Genomic DNA, 19,747 nt, shown 5'->3' on the forward strand with positions numbered 1-19,747 from the left:
CATAGAAATGTAGAGTAGAATGATGCCAGGGATCTTGGAAATGGGGAGATGGGAATTTGTTGTCTAATGGGTACAGAGTTTCAGTTTTACAAGATGAAAACATTCTAGATATTTGTTGCACAAAAACATGAATGTTTAACTTGATGCTTACTGAACTGTAAGTTTTTAAATGATTAAGATGGTGATTTTTGTTAAGTATGTTTTATCACAATCAAAATTTAAATAAGTACACACATATATATTTATAAAGGATATGTGTACATATATATGTGTATATACATCCTTTCTCCTTTCACTGCTCTCCTCACCTACCATTCTCTCTCTCTCTTCCTCTTTTCAAACTTTTCCAAAAGGGTACCTATATTCCACTTTTCCAAAAGGGTACCTATATTCCGCTTTTCCATTTCAGTTCTCTTTCTCTTCCTCAGTGCATTTAAGTCTAGCTTCTGCCCTAACACACAGCCAACCCTGCTCTTACCAGTGGATTTATGTTATTAAGTCCACTGAATACTTATGAGTCTTTGTTTTTCTTGATCTCATATCAGCATTTGATGCTATTAACCTCTTTAAAACACTTTCACATTGAAGTTTGAAACTTTGTATTTTCTAGTGCCCTTTGAGTCTTTACAGTATATATGGCTTAATTGCTGCTCCTATGCTTCTCACTCTTTATCACTTTCCCGAGCTTATCTGCACAGTGACTTTGATTATAAACTATGTAATTCCAAAATCTTTATCTCTAAATTTGTATATCCAGTGCTTTCTTGGACATCACCACTTGTAAGCCCCACAAAACTTTAAACTCAATATGTCTCAATCTTCCTCATCATCTTCTCCCCAAACCTTCAATGTTCCCTCCTGGGAATGGTATTATCTCTTTTGTACCTTGTATTTCAGCAACAAATACCTTTGAAAATATACCAACCTGAGAGAATATCCTCCAACAAAAAGCTACAAAACTTTTATCTGTTAAAAAAAAAAAAAAAAAACTTTATTGCAGATTTACATTAGAGCTTCCTGCAATGTCTTTCCCTTTTACAAGCCTTTTCAACTTGAAAAAATTGTTCTCAATTTTCTGTTCCTTTTTGAACTTCATTGTTTTCAACTGTAAAATGAGCCTAATTACCCCACAGCTTGTAAGGATTTAGTAAAGTAGTGCACTTAAAGCTGACTGTGGAACCTGGCACAGAGTAAATACTCAACCAATGTTACTTTTTAAAATATTAACCCTGTTAGTTAGCAGTCACTTTAGCTGTGGCTTTCTCAGGTCCAGTAGCCTGCAATGGCCAAGTCACAATCCCTTATTTTGCACATCAGGATGAACTTAACTTTACCAGCAAAGAATTCTAAATGCTGGTTGAATGAAGTAGCTATATATGACAACAAGGGCTAATAGGCTGTCAGTATACACACCAGTATGATGAAATAGATGTAAAGTGCTGATGTCTGTTCTGATTGGTCAGTGCCCAGCCAGCTCTGTTCTGATTGGCTCATTGCATTCATAATGGCTCATAAATATTTTGAATATCACCTCTTCGTGTTCTGTAAAGACTTCTCAACCACTTTGTTAAAAACATTAATGTTTTCTTCTCCTATGCCCCCTTACCAGTATGTTTAAACTGTATTTGCCTTATAGTATGTTAATTAGTTGTTTATGTTTCTGTCTTTGATGTTCATAGAAGCAGAGTCTGTGTATTTACATTTCTGTGTACTAGTACCTAGTTCAAATCCTGCCATGTATAATTATTATTGTATAAATTCTTTTAAAATAAACACATGAAAGAAAGTGTTGTTCTTGCTATAAAGCATAAAATAACGTTCAAATCTCCTTTGTAAAAATTTAAATATGTTTAATTTCTGTTTTTATTTTAGGGGAATACTCTGGTTTCTCTTCAGGTCTAAATAAATCTTTCACATTTTACTAAAAAATCAGGGGGAAATACCTTCTTTTAAACAAGTGGTCTGATTGATCCTAAATATTGATGTTTTAATAAATTATGCCTTGCCATTTTATTTTTTTAATTTTTTGAATGTGTTTAGGCTTCTGTTGAAAGAATTTTGAATCAGTAACCACGAGATTCAGGGTTTTTTTCTTCCCCTCAGTATTTCCTTATGTCTGAAAACTGAGTATTTCTTACAGGTCTTTGTGTTGCCACCCTGGGCATTGCAGTATTAATACGAATTTTGGTCACATATCTGATGGTGTGTTTTGCTGGTTTTAACATTAAGGAAAAGATATTTATTTCTTTTGCATGGCTTCCAAAGGCCACAGTCCAGGTAATGATGGATTTTAATTCCTATTTCTATATGATATCTTGAAATTTTTAATAAGAGAGCTTGTTCAAATTTGGTGAAAATAAGTATATGAAGTTTGATTTATGATAAGATTTTATACTGATTTACTCTTTAAAAGTTTTATTCTTGGTTTATTGATTCATTAAGTATGACAGCTCATTTAAATTTCTTTAGACCACCAGAGTACAACTAAAAATCCAATAAATCCCTATACTACTAGAAAGTAGTAGTACATAGCAGGAAGGAAGAGTTTGAAATTTTATCAGGCAGAGCTCTCTAAATAACCCAGAGATAGTTATTCACTCTCTTCATTTCAATAAATAGCATAGCCCATCTTAGTATTGAAATGTATGTGACTATATGATTGATGATCAGTTATGCTTGACTACAGTCTTTATATATAATGGAGAAAGATTTATTGAGAAATAACTCAGAACATGCTTTATTTCCTCGATTATTAGTTGATATTTAAAATTTTCAAACCAGCTGAACCTCCTGACAAACAATCATATGACCCACAATTTGTGCACTCCAATGAACAAGGCACTAACCAATAGGTGCTTAGAAGGATTTGCCAGGTATTTGGTAGCATACCTGTAATTGCTAATTAAATTAGAACTGTACAGATCATCGTTTGTTGCAAATGTAACATATCCCTGACAGTATTGTATATTCTCCAACTAATTACAAGAAATGAGAGTTACTTGTTTCATCCTTGATTATTTTGTGATTATTTAAGTGTATAAATTTCTTGTTTCATGAAACGAAAATCAGATGTTAATTTAGGAAGCTTTGAGAGATACGTATGCTGCTCTGGAACAGTATGTCAGATTTTGTGTGGCTGCAGGGTTAGGGCATTATTCCAGAGAAGTTTTTCTTTCAATTATACATTCATAGGCGTCTGAGACATAAACATAATGGCTAAGAATGCTATGAAGTTAATACAGTACGGTACGTAGAGTAGTTTCTCCCTCTAACAGTAGTTTTTCCTTTTAACAGTGATAGGAGTTTAGAGAGTTTAGAGTAGTTTCTCCCTCTAAAAGTAGTTTCTCCTTTTAACTGTGTCTCCCGCCTCCACACTGCCTCTGGTAACTTTAGCATGTAGAAAAAAAAATCATTCTAGTTGCTTTGGTATGAAAGATTTGTTTCTAAAGTTAAAATTTGAAGGATGGCACTTTCCCGCTCTGAAAACAAGTTTTAAACTAAGGAGAAATTATCTAGGATGTCTTGAATAACGCATGTTCTCAAACAATTATTGTATAGAATTTCCCTTTTTCTTCTTTTGCCACTGCACAAGAAACAAGACTTTCTCATATATTTTTTCCATGTTAGTGTTCTTTAAACTATTTTTGTCTATGACCCATAAGAAGTATACTTTAAATGACATCTCATTTAATGTATGTTAGTAAACATACAAACCCTCTCAACACACACACACACATACACATTTACACATACAACAGAGAACTGAAAGGGAAATGTGTATTGTAATGTGTGCAGTTCTTGCTGAGCATTCATGAAATGTTGAATTAGTTCTGGCACAAGGTGATATACCATAGCAAAGAGCCCTCAAACGCAGGGACTAAATGAGAGACTTTTTATGTCTTTCTAACCAGTGGTCAAGAATGCCCATTCCAGAGCTGGCAAGGTAACTGCTGTTCTTGTGCCTTTCATCCATGAGTCCAGCTTTCACCATTTCCATCCAATGGCAAGGGGGAAATAGTAAGGTCCATTTCTTTTCAGGGAACAATTAAAAAAAGAAGCATTTATCACTTTCGCTCACCTGTCAGTGGCCAAAACTTAGATATATAGCTACAACTATTTGCAAAGAAGACTGAAAAAAAGAAGTCTCATTTGAACAGCAATGTGACCAGCTAAAACTCAGCCACTTCTATTATAGAAGGGTAAAGGGGCATTCAGATATCGTGGGCAATTAGTAGTCTCTGCCGCTGTGTCTCATCCACACTGATATTTTCTCTTCTGTTGTGTTGTCCTGGAGATCAACATTGTTGTGTTCTGTGAAATAAGGGGATAACCAGGTTGATTAATGTATTTTTCCCTTGTGGCACTGATAATATTGCATTTTGTCTCTAAAAGATTTTTCATAATACCTCCCAATAGATAAATTTTAAATAAAACATTTCACCAATTCCTAAGGCAAAAAATTAATCAAATTCCTAATGAGATCAACTTCAAGTTTCAAAGGTGCCTACCACTTTCAAGTTTCTTAATGTTTAACAATTAGTTTAGGCTCTGAAGCAATATTCTTATGTTTTTTCATTTAAAACTTCACTATCTTCCAATAAATATCACTGCATTTTTTCATCTTATCCTTTCTTAATTCCAAATTCCTAAAGATGAAAGAATGAGATGACCAGTAACTTTCATCTTTATTCAGGAGGAATTTAGTATATTCTTGTTATGGTTAATTAATATCCTAAGTCTGTATTTGCCTGGTGTTTTGAAATATATCTGCCTGATATTTTTGTAAGTTTGCCTTATTCAAATAGGTACATATGAATCATCCTTCTTTCCCTTGGCAAGGGCAGGGAGAGCTTTCAGATCATTAAAGTCAACTGCAGTACATTTTGAAAGAGGACTAAGAGAACTTTCATAATTGAGCAAAAGAATAAGACATTTGTTTTTGCAAATGATAATATAATTCACCTTTTTTCTATGTGCTTGTCTTATAATGCTTCCAACTTTACCTTTAACCTTTCTTAGGCTGCAATAGGATCTGTGGCTTTGGACACAGCAAGATCACATGGAGAGAAACAGTTAGAAGGATATGGAATGGATGTGTTGACAGTGGCATTTTTGTCCATCATCATCACAGCCCCAGTTGGAAGCCTACTTATTGGTTTGCTCGGCCCCAGACTTCTCCAGAAAGCTGAACAAAATAAAGATGAAGAAGATCAAGGAGAGACGTCTATACAAGTTTAGAGGTGAAAAGAGAGAATGCTGAATACAGCCCTCAGAAGCATGCTGTCAGTGCCTGCTTTTGTCAGCTAGCAGAGACTAGTTTTATCCGGATGGATATTGACATATTTAGTGTTTAAGTGTAAATTAATAGAACCAGAATGTGGCTTTTTTTAAAAAAACAGCATTTTTAGCTATTACCGGGACGGTGGTAATGTTCTACGTCTGCAACCTGCTCCCTTCCTTATTTTTTTTTTCTTCAAATAACTATTCATCATTATCTCTTAGCTTGTATAGGGACATGTATACTTTGGGCTTCCCTGGTGGCTCAGCGGTAAAGAATCTGCCTACAACACAGTAGATGTAGGAATCACAGATTTGATCCCTGGGTCGGGAAGATCCCCTGGAGGAGGACATGGCAAGCTACTCCAGTATTCTTCCCTGGGAAATCCCATGGACAGAGGAGCCTGGCAAATTACGGTCCAGGCGTTGCATGGACCTAAGTGACTGAGCACACGATACTTAAGTGTACTACCACAATTTAATTTCAGTGTCCTGTTTTGCTAGCCAACAGCTTGCTCTGACTTAGTGTTACCATCACAATTTCATAATTCATGGTCACCTAACCTTTCATGCCTTGAATTGTTTTGGGCCCTTTTTTCTTTTTGTTTTTAAATACCATAACACAATCCTTCATCCATTTCTACCTTCCTTCTTCATCTGCCTCTTTTCCATTTCTACCTCTCTTACTTGTCTTTCTATGAAGTAGTATTTCTGATTGTTCCCACCAAAAATTTTTAAAAGTACACAAAATAATTTAATTGGTTCTTTCTCTTGCACCTGTCCATGTGTCAAAGACTAAATCCTATCCCCATAGTTAGCTTCACAGAGCCCCCCATTTCAGTGGCTCATCTGAGTTTCCTTCTACCTAAGCAGTGTCCTGACCTAGCCCTTTGTTTTTTGTGACCCACATTTTCAGGCTCTTCCTGTTCTCTAGGTAAGAGATAGCTAATTTTTAAATCTATGTCAGCCTCATGAATACCATATTAATCAGGGTAAGATAAGCTGCTATAATAAAGAAATGAAAAATTAAATACTTAAATAGAAAAATTTATTTTCCTCTTACAAAACCAGTTGACAGGGTTACTCTGCTCATGAGGTTTATTCAGAGACCCATGTCCTTCCATCCTGAGACTCTGCTGTGCCCTAGCTTAGGACAAAAGTCCCCTTTCTAGTCTTCAGGAAGAAGGAAAAAAAAGGAAGCCCAAGACAAGCAATTTATTTTTAAGGAAGTGATGTGGCAGCAGATACATCTCTCCTCTTACATTCTGTTGGTGATAATCACACCCACCCAGCTGAAAAGTATTATCTCTCACTAAGCATTCACATTCCCGGGAAATGGAAAGACCAGATTTGAGAGCCAGAAGTACTATCGTGTTGGGTGTTACCATCACCTAGTAGCATATCCTTGCAGGTTAACAAGGACTATCTAAAGATGTAACTTTAACCAAAAGAATGACTTCCATGGCAAGAATTTCAGGAATTGTGACATGCCAGTAGAGAAGATAAGAAAGTCTTACCTCAGAAGTCTCATTTTCTCCCACTTAATCAACTGACCATTTCTGCTTTTTTGTATCACTTGTTAAGTTCCTGTACTCTAGGTCAGCTCCTGCCTAGTTGTTAGAATAATCATGTTTAGATAATGTTGTCATTAGACTACCTAAGGTTCTGATTTAATAGAGACAAACATATGAACAATCTGTAAAAAGGGCTATAAGTACTCTGACAGAAGTGAGTATAGGGTACATTCACCCTTCAGACTACTCTTCCAACCCTTCCCATCATGACTTTCAAGCTGTTCTAAACCAGCTTAATTTTTATTAATCTAACATAATAGGAAGCCAGAGAGTTTTCGTTTTTACGTCAGCCTGACTCTGGTTCCTCTATAGGACTGTATTCCCTTAGTGTTTATGTTCTCAACATGGACCAGACTAGTTTATACCAAAGTTCAGAGAGGTGAACTTCCTTGGCCAGATGCGCCTTGGTTGTAGCACCATAAACTTAATGCTCATCTGGTCCTCTACTTTCACAGGCTCTGAAACTAGAGTCACCCAACAAATATTTACTAAAGCCTTTGGTGGCCCAGGCACATCATAAAGACTAATGTTGTTACCATCTTTAAGGATCTGACAGTCTGATTGAGGATAGCGACCATTAAACAAGAAGTTGCAAAACAGTGTGATAAGTGCCATGATGCAGAGAGTACAGGGGTGCCAGGGAGCTCATAGCAGGAGTAACCCATAAATCAGGGGGAGGTGCACTTTAGGCGCCCACTCCAGCGTTCTTGCCTGGAGAATCCCAGGGACAGAGGAGCCTGTTGGGCTGCCTTCTATGGGGTCGCACAGAGTCGGACACGACTGATGCGACTTAGCAGCAGCAGCAGCACTTTAGGCACAGCCTCCAGAGAAAGTAGGACCTCGGCTAGGATGTGGGGATAATTAGGACTTAGCAAAAGGCATGGGAGACCCAAGGGTGCTGCAGTTAGTGCAGGTTCCCATGTTCACCAGTAACTCTTCTCCATGTAACATAACAGGCTTTCAATACTAATACAAAATACAGTTAGTATAAGCAAATAAGAATGTTGTTGTAAATATTCAAGGCCCCAAGAAAGAATTAGAAATGGAAATTCAGAGTGTAGAAATAGTTGAAAATCCCCAAAAGTGACTGCCCATAGCCTATGCCATTTTCAGAGCATGTGGTGACTTTTTACCTACCCCTCCTCGGTGAGCAGCCACCAACCAAATCTCTGTGGCTCTCTGTCCAGTGGGCTTCCCTGGCAGCTCAGTGAAGAATCTGCCTGCAATGCAGGAGACCCAGGTTCCATCCCTGGGTCAGGAAGATTCCCTGGAATAGGAAATGGCCCACTCCAGTATTCTTGCCTGGAGAATCCCCATGGATAGAGGGGCCTGGCAGGCTACAGTCCATGCAGTCACAAATAGTTGGACAGGACTGAATGACTAACACTTCCACTTTCTCTGTGCGGTGTTGGTCTCTGCAGGACTCACTGTGAAGTCTCAGGTTTGTTTTGTCACCACAAAGTAAACCACAGCTCTTTTCTTGGTTGGTAAACTCAGAGTTAACTTGATACAGAATGCTGACTCAAGCCAATCAAACTTACCCCACCCCACCACAGATAGAAACCATTGCTCTAACCTCTGGGTGACTGAAAGAAAGGTGTATCATATACATACTTCTATCAGAGTACTTGTAGTCCTTTTTTCAGTTTGTTTCTGGGTTTGTTGCCTATTAAATTAACCCTTGAGGGGTGGGAGCCTTATCTTGGTCATCTTTGAAACCTCAGCAATTTTTACAGGGTATGGAGCAGGGTGGGCATTTAGTAAATTGTAATGAACTGAATCAGTGAGGAGATTCTCTTTCAGTATCAGAAACCTACCTGCCGCATAACAGTTTAGATTTTAGTCCACTTAGTGCATCTAAGCTGCTCGGGCTACTACAACAAAATACCATAGACTGAGTGACTTAAACAACCAGTAATTATCTTCTCACAATTCTGAAGCTGGAAGTCAAATGTGAGAGTTGCCAGCAATGATCAGGCTCTGATGAGAGCTCTCTTCCTGGCGTGCTAATAGCCTCCTTCTCACTGGGTTCTCACGGGGTGGTGGAAGGAGTGGGGTTGTGAGGGGATGGGAATGGAGGAGAATATGCAAGCTCTCTGTTGTCTCCTCTAATAAAGTCACTAATCCCACCATGAAGGCTCTAGCCTCATGACTTAATCTAATATAATTACCTCTCAGATTCTCCCTGTCCAAACACCATCACGTTGAGGGGTTATGGCTTCAGCTTATGAATTTAGTTGGGGGACAGAATTCAGTACACATCAAGGGCTTCATACTTTCAAGGACAGCGCCAAGCAAACACTGTAAACTTGCTCTCTTCAACACCCTTTTTTTCCTAAGGTGGGTGCTGTCAACCTCTCCTCTGAGAAGTGTTTGTTTCTCTTTAGGCAGACTGATTAGGTTTCTGCTTTTTAAGTTATTTTCGCCTTCCCGTGTTTTCCTTTCTGGTATTAACTTCATATAACATGGACTGGACTTGAGTGTTCTCAAAATGTCCTCAGTCATGTGTTTGCAAATGATCTCACCCATTACATTCTTTAAAAATAGTAATGATTATTTTGTCTGATTACAAAATAATACATTTCCATTGCAGAAAATCTAGAAGGCAGAAAAGCACAAGAAAGAAAATGAAACTACTGTTAATGCAAACACCCATTTTATTTTGATTCTTTTAAATTTTACTTTTGCGGTCTGGGGGATGTCTTATTTTCAGAATGATACCTCATCCACTGAATTCGTTGGGTGAAAGGCAATATAAATATATTTGACTTCTGTGAAGATATATAGATTGAAAATTTTTTGTTGTATATAATGAATGCTAAGCCTTCCAAAAATTACTTATTCACCCTGTAATATTCAAATATTAATTTTGCAATGAATAAAACAGACAAATCCCTGCCTTTACGGAGTTTATGTTCTAAAATCCATTCATTCACTCAAAATACACTTGTAACTTTCCTACTGTGTGCCAGTTTTGCTAGGTCCTGGGGAACACAGTGATGAAGAATACATTCAAGATGGAACTTGAATTCTAGTAGGAGACTGACTCTAATACTTGCCTTCAGAAAGCTTTCAAGGAAGCAAGATGTGTACAAATAGCTGTAATCCAAATGAACGATTCAAAACTGTTCTCAGTGAAGAAAACTTCTTAAAGGTGATACGTGAACTGGATCTAGAAGAGTGGGCATGATTTGGATTGATGAGTTGATATTAGGGAGTAAGGCAAAGAAAGGAACAGCTAGGTAGAGGGTTGGTATATTAGTGAAGTGTGAAAACAGTAAAGCCAGGGGTACAATAAATGACTGACACTTAAGGTTGATAAAGAGAAGTAGTGAGAAGTAAGACTGGAAAAGAAAGTTGGCACTTAAATCATACCAAACTGGTCATTGGCCAAATTTCTATTTTTATTGAAGTGCTTTCAGAAGTACAGAACTATTTATATAGAAGATATTTTTGAAACTACTTTCATATCAAACTTAGGGAATACTGCTATCATGATTAAGGTTCTCTTTGTTCCTCAAAAGGTTTTTTGTTTTGCTTTTGATGACATTGTTGCAAATATAACCAATTTAACTATTTTTAACTTATCCTTGATTTTTTTTTCTTACCAAAAAGGCTTCAGATGTTTCTTTAGGTATTTTTAAGTGATTATTATTAAATTTTTATTATATTGTCTTTAAGTAAATGAAGGACATTACTTTTGAAACTTTTCAGAATATATTTCTATATGAATAATCTGTGTAGTTTTGTGTAACAGATGGGAACTGCTTCCTACCATTTTGGGAGCAAGTGATATCACGTGCTTTAGTTGACTAAAATTAAATACGGCCTGAATCCTCTGACCTGGTGAGAATTTCAAAACTCTATTTGTTGATATGCCTCCCATTTTCCTTCAGTAAACCCTAAAGCACTTGAACTCCAGCAGTCCATGGCACGTGAGGCTTAGAGCAGTGTCTTGGAGGCAAGCAGGCTCCTCTCAAAGATCCTTCTTCCCAGCTTAACCGTTTGGTCTTCATCCCAGTAACCCTGGGAGTCTCCTTGCTTTTTCCTTTCCTACCATGAGAACAAAGCATTTCCTTAACCCTATAAATCACAAAGGACCTTGTCTACTCTTATAAAATAAGGAAGAAAATGACTTTCAGTCCTTATTTTCTGACTTTCAGAAAACAGAAAATGAGCTACCTATACCATGCTGAAGGTAGGAAGGGGTTACAATGCAAGAATTTCTTAGTCATCCAAGAAAGAGTTGTGATTTGAATAAAATCTTAAATGATAAATAAGAAAAGGGGTAAAGGAACACTCCCCATAAACTGAATGACTTAAGAAAAAACATGGAGGCAAAAAGGAATTTGTGTGTGTGTGCAGGAGAAAAAGTCGTTTGGAGTATCAAAGAGGGAGAAAAAAGGAAAGGTGAGTTTGTCTTTCTAAGAAGTTTGGACTTTCTGTAATTTGTCTTTGTCTATGTTGTAGGAAGCTTGGGGATTCCAGAGAGGGAACTTTAAGACCACCTTTGGCACTGAGAACCCAAACTTTCTGGGCCCATCTTCAAGAGCAGTTCTGCTTCTATTTGTTTCATATGAAGGTTTCCACATAAGATTTCACGGTGCGGGGGGGAGGGGGGGGGCGGCGGGGGCGGGGCGAGGAGACAAAGCAAAGGTTTTACACTGATAATAGGATATTGAATGTTTACTTTGTACTAAGCTCTGTTCCAACAAGAGATGGCAAGAGTGAATGTCGACATTCTAGGAATCAGTGAACTAAAATGGACTGGAGTGGGTGAATTTAACTCAGATGACCATTATATCTACTACTGCGGGCAGGAATCCCTCAGAAGAAATGGAGTGGCCATCATGGTCAACAAAAGAGTCCGAAATGCAGTACTTGGATGCAATCTCAAAAACGACAGAATGATCTCTGTTCATTTCCAAGGCAAACCATTCAATATCACAGTAATCCAAGTCTATGCCCCAACCAGTAACGCTGAAGAAGCTGAAGTTGAACGGTTCTATGAAGACCTACAAGACCTTTTAGAACTAACACCCAAAAAAGATGTCCTTTTCATTATAGGGGACTGGAATGCAAAAGTAGGAAGTCAAGATACACCTGGAGTAACAGGCAAATTGGGCCTTGGAATACGGAATGAAGCAGGGCAAAGACTAATAGAGTTTTGCCAAGAAAATGCACTGGTCATAACAAACACCACCTTCCAACAACACAAGAGAAGACTCTGTACATGGACATCACCAGATGGTCAACACCGAAATCAGACTGATTATATTCTTTGCAGCCAAAGATGAAGAAGCTCTATACAGTCAGCAAAAACAAGACCAGGAGCTGACTGTGGCTCAGACCATGAACTCCTTATTGCCAAATTCAGACTGAAATTGAAGAAAGTAGGGAAAACTACTGGACCATTCAGGTATGACCTAAATCAAATTCCTTATGATTATACAGTGGAAGTGAGAAATAGATTCAAGGGCCCAGATCTGGTAGAAAGAGTGCCTGATGAACTATGGACTGAGGTTTGTGACATTGTACAGGAGACAGGGATCAAGACCATCCCCATGGAAAAGAAATGCAAAAAAGGCAAAATGGCTGTCTGGGGAGGCCTTACAAATAGCTGTGAAAAGAAGAGAAGCAAAAAGCAAAGGAGAAAAGGAAAGATATAAACATCTGAATGCAGAGTTTCCAAGAATAGCAAGAAGAGATAAGAAAGCCTTCCTCAGCGATCAATGCAAAGAAATAGAGGAAAACAACAGAATGGGAAAGACTAGAGATCTCTTCAAGAAAATCAGAGATACCAAGGGAACATTTCATGCAAAGATGGGCTCTATAAAGGACAGAAATGGTATGGACCTAACAGAAGCAGAAGATATTAAGAAGAGATGGCAAGAATACATAGAAGAACTGTACAAAAAAGATCTTCATGATCCAGATAATCACAACGGTGTGATCACTGACCTAGAGTCAGACATCCTGGAATGTGAAGTCAAGTGGGCCTTAGAAAGCATCACTACGAAAAAAGCTAGTGGAGGTGATGGAATTCCAGTTGAGCTATTTCAAATCCTGAAAGATGATGCTGTGAAAGTGCTGCACTCAATATGCCAGCAAATTTGGAAAACTCAGCAGTGACCACAGGACTGGAAAAGGTCAGTTTTCATTCCAATCCCAAAGAAAGGCAATGCCAAAGAATGCTCAAACTACCGCACAATTGCACTCATCTCACACGCTAGTAAGGTAATGCTCAAAATTCTCCAAGCCAGGCTTCAGCAATACGTGAACTGTGAACTTCCAGATGTTCAAGCTGGTTTTAGAAAAGGCAGAGGAGCCAGAGATCAAATTGCCAACATCCACTGGATCATTGAAAAAGCAAGAGAGTTCCAGAAAAACATCTATTTCTGCTTTATCGACTATGCCAAACCCTTTGACGGTGTGGACCACAATAAAGTGTGGAATATTCTGAAAGAGATGGGAATACCAGACCACCTGATCTGCCTCTTGAGAAATCTGTATGCAGGTCAGGAAGCAACAGTTAGAACTAGACATGGAACAACAGACTGGTTCCAAATAGGAAAAGGAGTACGTCAAGGCTGTATATTGTCACCCTGCTTATTTAACTTATATGCAGAATACATCATGAGAAACGCTGGACTGGAAGAAGCACAAGCTGGAATCAAGATTGCAGGGAGAAATAGCAATAACTTCAGATATGCAAATGACACCACCCTTATGGCAGAAAGTGAAGAGGAACCAAAGAGCCTCTTGATGAAAGTGAAAGAGGAGAGTGAAAAAGTTGACTTAAAGCTCAACATTCAGAAAACGAAGATCATGGCATTTGGTCCCGTCACTTCATGGGAAATAGATGGGGAAACAGTGGAAACAGTGTTAGACTTTAGTTTTTTGGGCTCCAAAATCACTGCAGATGGTGACTGCAGCCATGAAATTAAAAGACGCTTACTCTTTGGAAGGAAAGTTATGACCAACCTAGACAGCATATTCAAAAGCAGAGACATTACTTCGCCAACAAAGGTCCGTCTAGTTAAGGCTATGTTTTTCCTGTGGTCATGTATGGATGTGAGAGTTGGACTGTGAAGAAGGCTGAGGGCTGAAGAATTGATGCTTTTGAACTGTGGTGTTGGAGAAGACTCTTGAGAGTCCCTTGGACTGCAAGGAGATCCAACCAGTCCATTAGAAGGAGATCAGCCCTGGGGTTTCTTTGGAAGGACTGATGCTAAAGCTGGAACTCCAGTACTTTGGCCACCTCATGCGAAGAGTTGACTCATTGGAAAAGACCCTGATGCTGGGAGGGATTGGGGGCAGGAAGAGAAGGGGACGACAGAGGATGAGATGGCTGGATGGCATCACTGACTCGATGGACGTGTGTCTGAGTGAACTCCGGGAGTTGGTGATGGACAAGGAGGCCTGGCGTGCTGCGATTCACGGGGTCGCAAAGAGTCGGACACGACTGAGCGACTGAACTGAACTGAACTGAAGCTCTGTTCCAGACACTTGCCACGCATCAATTTATTCTCACAACACCACCACATCCTTTACAGAGAAGAAAAACCCAAAGCTCAGAGAGATTATATATTTCCCTGTGGCCCCAAAGCTACAAAGTGGCAGTGAATTTTGAGCGCAGTCCTAACCCCAGAAAGTGCTCCTTTTAAGGCTGTACTAAAATTGACGTAAAGAGAAACACCGTCTAAAGTTTTGACAAGGTACTTCCGGCACATGCATCCCGTGGCGTTGCTTTTTGGCTCATCGGCCCTCTGAGGTCAACGCCATCTCCGGACTTTTACAACACAAAAAGTCAATACTCTGAAGAGACGTGGAACGGGTAGAATAAACTGAAAACACACCAGGCGGTTCCAGAGGGCTCCAGAAACCTCCGTCTCCGAAGGATGGGGCGACCGTGACGCCACTTAAACGCGTCAGCTCAGCCCGCAGTCGGCAGCCCCGCCCCTTCGCATTAGCCCCGCCCATACTCTGGCGATCTGTAGCGTTTGCCTCAGGGCTGCGCGTGGGCCCGGTGGCGGTTGCTGTGCTCCCGCGTCGCTCCCTGGGCAGCGGGAGCTGCTGTAGAGATTGTAGGTACAGCCAATTTGTCTTTACCCTCCCTTTCGGCACTAGTCCCTCGTTTCCCGGGGTCTTTCCTCTCCGGTGGCGCCCAGGAACGCCTTCCCGTCTCCTTCGCTCTAAGGAGCGTACGCCTGCTCCTTTGCCGGGCTCTAGGGAAACAGCCACAGATGTTTATTTCTTCTGTCCTCTCTCTGACTCGTTTCTTTGCTCCCTCACCCCACGTGTCTCTCTATTCTCTCCGTTCCTCTTCCATTTCTTTCTCTCATTTTACGGAGTACTCGCAGATAAGAAAGAAGAGGTTTGTCAGTCAAGACTGACAGAAAAATTAATTTTATTAAGCGCAGACTCTCGTACAGATGGTGAATATCTGCAAATGAACGTTCGCAAGCTCCTGTGATTGAAGGTGTGCTCCAGGATTGGTTGCTGATACTGGAAGGCTCACCTCCCTCCTCCCGCGCCCCTCACCCCGCCTGTTTCTTTCGGCTTTGATCGCCGTGGACAAGCCCTTCAGATCAGTGCTTTTGAAGGATAGAGGGCTGTTGTTGCACAGGTACCATGTGTCAGGCTTATCGTGTAGGAGTCCTTGTGAGAGGCCTAGACCTGGCCCCCGACGCCGCTCTGTGTGTGTCCTGTAGTCTATAAAAGATCAGATGGGATGATGGAGAGGAAAGATTGGCTTGGGTCGCACCGAGAAAGGTCAGACCCCACTAAATAATTTTCCATAAGAATAAATAGTATTGTTATTTGTGCAACAGAAGTATGGGAAATTAACACGTTACTCTCACACGTAAAGAATTCAAACCCCAGACGTTTTGGTCACTGTGCCTATGAAATGGATATTCATATTTACTACCTTCTGTGAGTACTAGAATTTATACCACTGGTTTTGTCAGTTGACTCTCTTGTTTTAACTCCTGCCCAATACCAGACAAAAGGATAGAGGCAGGTGCAGTAATAGCAATATATAAAGTAACATTTTTATTGCACTTCCCATTTTGTACATTATTTTCATACTCATCCTGTTTATACAACCTGTGAGATAAAGCTGGTTAACAAAGCTCCATTTTACTGAAGAGGGAACTAAACACTGAGATTAGGCAGTCCCTGGAACATAGTACTTCCCCGTCCCTGGAACATAGGCTTCCCTGGAGGCTCAGACGGTAAAGAATCTGCGTACAGTGTGGGAGATCTGGGTTCGATCCCTGGATTGGGAAGATCACCTGGAGTAGGGCACCACAACCCACTTCAGTATTCTTTCTTGGAAAATCCCATGAAGAGGGGAGCCTGGCGGGCTACAGTCCGGGGGTCACAGAGTTGGACACCACTGAGCAACTAAGCACAGCACACTGAAACATAGTACGATATACAGTAAATACATTCAGTAAATAATTTAAAAGGGAAGATTTTCAAGGAGCTACACCATATTTTCTTTTGTATTCTCTAGACCCAGAGGTAAGTCTAGCAATGGTAAGCTCACAAATATAAGCTAGAGAGGTCGAGTGACTTGCTCAGGTCAGTGACTTGCTGAGATATTTTTAGGGGATTTGCCAGGCATTGTGAATATCATGGTTAAAAAAGACTGGCAAGATTCCTGTCTCATGGAACTTACATTTTAATGAAGATACAAAATAAACAGGTAAACAGTGTATGTATAAGGAAACTTGGATAATGGTGAGTACAGTGAAGAAGTAAAACAGTGTGAAGTGAGAGGACCTCAGAGAGTGGTTACTTTAGATTGATTGGTTAGGGAAGGCCTCTCTGAAGAGTTGATGTTTGTGCTGAGACCTCAGTGACATAAAAAAGCCAGCCAAGGAAATACTGGGGATCAGAATATTGCAGGTAAAAGAAATTACAATTGCAAAAACCCAAGGTAGGAAAGAACTTGACTCTTTCAAAGAACATCATTAAGAATGCTGTAGCTGGAAGGTAGAAAAAGTGGAACAAGATGAGCTTGGAGAGCATAGGTAGGGGCCCAAGCATGTAGGGCTTTGAATCGGTCATGGGGATCTACGCATAAGCTAGGAATTTATGTATTAAAAGTGTGATGAGAAACCAACAGGGAGTTTTTTTGGTAGGGAGTAATACAATCTGATTTATTGTATAAAGATTTGTTCCACCTGTTATGTGGTGAATGGGCCATAGGGGATGGGGGGCAAGAGTAGGAGCAGAATGTGGTAATCCAGGAAGGAATGACCATAGTTTTGGCTAATGTGGTATAAACCACATCATTGGGTGTGAGATATATTTGGTGGCATAACCTACAGACTTGATGATGTTTTAAATACAGGAGTGAAAGAAAGAAGCTTCTGGATTTTTGTATTGAGCCTTCAATCAGTTCAGTTCAGTTCAGTCGCTCAGTCATGTCCAACTCTTTGCGACCCCATGAATTGCAGCACGCCAGGCCTCCTTGTCCATCACCAACTCCCGGAGTTCACTCAAACTCACGTCCATTGAGTTGGTGATACCATGCAGCCATCTCATCCTCTGTCGTCCCCTTCTCCTCCTGCCCTCAATCCCTCCCAGCATGAGAGTCTTTTCCAATGAGTCAACACTTCGCATGAGGTGCCCAAAGTACTGGAGTTTCAGCTTTAGCATCATTCCTTCCAAAGAACACCCAGGACTGATTGAGCTTTAGTGCATGATTTTTCCACTTACCAAAGAATCTGCCTGCAATGCAGGAGATCTGGGTTCAATCCCTGAGTCAGGAAGATCCCCTCCCTGGAGAAGGGAATGCCACTCCTGTATTCTTGCCTGGAAAATGCCCTGGAGAGAGGAACCTGGTGGGCTACAGTCCATGGGGTTGCAAATAATCAGACACGACTGAGCAACTAACACTTTTCCATTTACCAAATAGTAAAAACTTGGGAAGAAAATGTGTATAGGGGGAGTATTTTTATTTTGCTCACCTTACATTTGATCTGCTTATTAAAAATCTAAAGTTCTGAGTTTTGAGTTGTGTATATGGGACCAAAGATACAAAGTTGAGAGACATCAGCATGAATTAATAGATAAAACTGCCTAGGGAAAGTGTGTTCATAGAGAGCATTCCAGTGATTAGAGGTAAAACAGAGGAAAAGAAGCAAGCGAAGGAGATGGAGTAAGCAGTGAGATAAGAAGAAAACCCGAAGCATGTGGTGACTTAAGAAACCAAGATGACAAAGCATGGCTAATGGTACTGACACATGCTGAGAGGTAATGTAAAATAAATGACTGCTGAGTTTTGATAAGCGCAATAAAGAGTATGTGTGATGTGAAGAAATGGACGTAGCTCGTGGATATCTCAAGATATTTCACTATGAAGAAGAACTGAGAAATGGCATATATGGGGTCGAAGTAGAATTCTTAACCATGGGGATGCTTAAGTATGTTTTTAAGCTAATGGGAGTGATCCAGTGTAGAGGGAGAAAATATTGTACAAGAGAGAAAATGTATCTCTTAAAAGTGGGGTCTCTCAGAAAGTGAGAGGGAATTGAGTCCAGGGAATATGTAGAAATGTCGACCTAGAAACATGAACATAAAACATAGTAACGAGAAGAAAAGCAGTGAGTATAGGTAGAGATGCAGATACAGGGGTGGATTCAGTGATCAGAAGATGAGTTTCTGCCTGAAGTTCGTAGGAGAAGGAACATTTGGATGAAAGTTTTAAGAGGTGAAGAGAAAATATAAAAATAGTCATTTTGAACACAGAAGCAGTCATACTTGTCTTAGTTCGTTCAAGCTGCTATAACAACAACAAAAAATACAGTCTGGTTGTCTTACAAACAGAATTTTTTTCTCACGGTTCTAGATGCTGAGAGGTCCAAGATCAAGGTGCCAGCAGATTCAGTGTCTGGTGAGGGCTCAATTCTTGGTTCATATGTGTCTGAAAAAGGCAAGGGAGCTCTCTGGGTCTCTTTTATAAGACCATTAATCACATTCATGTGTGCTCTGCCCTCATGAACTAATCACCTCCCAAAGGCCCACCTCCTAATACCACCATCACAATGAGGGTTAGGATTTCTACATATGGATTTTGAGGAGATACAAATATTCAATCTGTAGCAATACTAGAGAAGCATAGTAGCATAGCTGGGCAGAATTGAGTGGCCATTTGATGTTTGTGGCCTTGTGAGTGTGTAGCTAAGATAGGATGGAAAAAGGATCATAGGAGCCAAGGAGATCAAGAAACTGAAAGATGAGAGTGGTGGGTGGGCAGCACTTGGGTGTCAGTAGGTAAGTTAGTGGCTAACCTAGTCCTTGAACCCACATATCCTGCCTTAGCATAACGTGGTACTATTTTACTGACAGAAATGATTCAAATTGTTACTGTTTTGTGCCACCTACACTTCCAGTTAACATTTTCTCAAAAATTGTGGCCTGATATTTTTTGTTCCATATGTCTAAATTCTAGACTTTCAATGACTGGTATTTCTAACTCTTTTGTCCCTTTAATATTTACTTGTTAAATGTTTTGGCTTGTTTATCTGTGTGTGTGTGTGTTTTGTTTTTGTTTTAAATCAAATTTATTATTCATATATCATACTATTCATAAACTATTTGTTTATTTAAAGTATACATTTCAGTGCTTTTGGTGTATTCACAGATATGAATAACTATCACTATGGTTTTGGAACATTTTCATCACCTTAAAAAGAAACCCCATGCCTTATTGCTAAAAACTTTGTGTCCTCCCCATTCCTAACCCTGCTGCTGCTGCTGCTGCTGCTAAGTCGCTTCTGTCTTGTCCGACTCTGTGTGACCCCATAGACGGCAGCCCACCAGGCTTCCCCGTCCCTGGGATTCTCCAGGCAAGAACACTGGAGTGGGTTGCCATTTCC

General features: G+C 39.9%; 2 protein-coding genes across 22 annotated transcripts in view; both read left to right on the top strand.

Moving 5' to 3' along the window:
• SLC9B2 (solute carrier family 9 member B2) overlaps positions 1–9,755 on the top strand; it is a 65,028-nt gene extending 55,273 nt beyond the window's left edge. For 6 of the 7 annotated variants that reach the window (XM_059887660.1, XM_059887658.1, XM_024993418.2 and 3 more), the window contains 2 exons: positions 2,141–2,277; positions 5,020–9,755. In XM_059887660.1, coding sequence (XP_059743643.1) covers positions 2,141–2,277; positions 5,020–5,238 — 356 coding nt within the window. In that variant the 3' untranslated portion in view covers positions 5,239–9,755. The remainder of the gene's footprint in view (positions 1–2,140; positions 2,278–5,019) is intronic. The other variant, NM_001193108.2, reaches the window with a different exon arrangement.
• A 5,077-nt stretch (positions 9,756–14,832) lies between these two features.
• Positions 14,833–19,747, top strand: part of SLC9B1 (solute carrier family 9 member B1) — a 67,140-nt gene continuing 62,225 nt past the window's right edge. For 4 of the 15 annotated variants that reach the window (XM_059887448.1, NM_001434821.1, NM_001434822.1 and 1 more), the window contains exon 1: positions 14,833–14,938. The gene's annotated coding sequence lies outside the window, so the exon portion shown is untranslated. The other 11 variants (XM_059887440.1, XM_059887445.1, XM_059887438.1 and 8 more) reach the window with 7 other exon arrangements.

This window comes from Bos taurus, chromosome 6, assembly GCF_002263795.3.
Source record: "Bos taurus isolate L1 Dominette 01449 registration number 42190680 breed Hereford chromosome 6, ARS-UCD2.0, whole genome shotgun sequence".
Lineage (NCBI taxonomy): Eukaryota > Metazoa > Chordata > Mammalia > Artiodactyla > Bovidae > Bos > Bos taurus.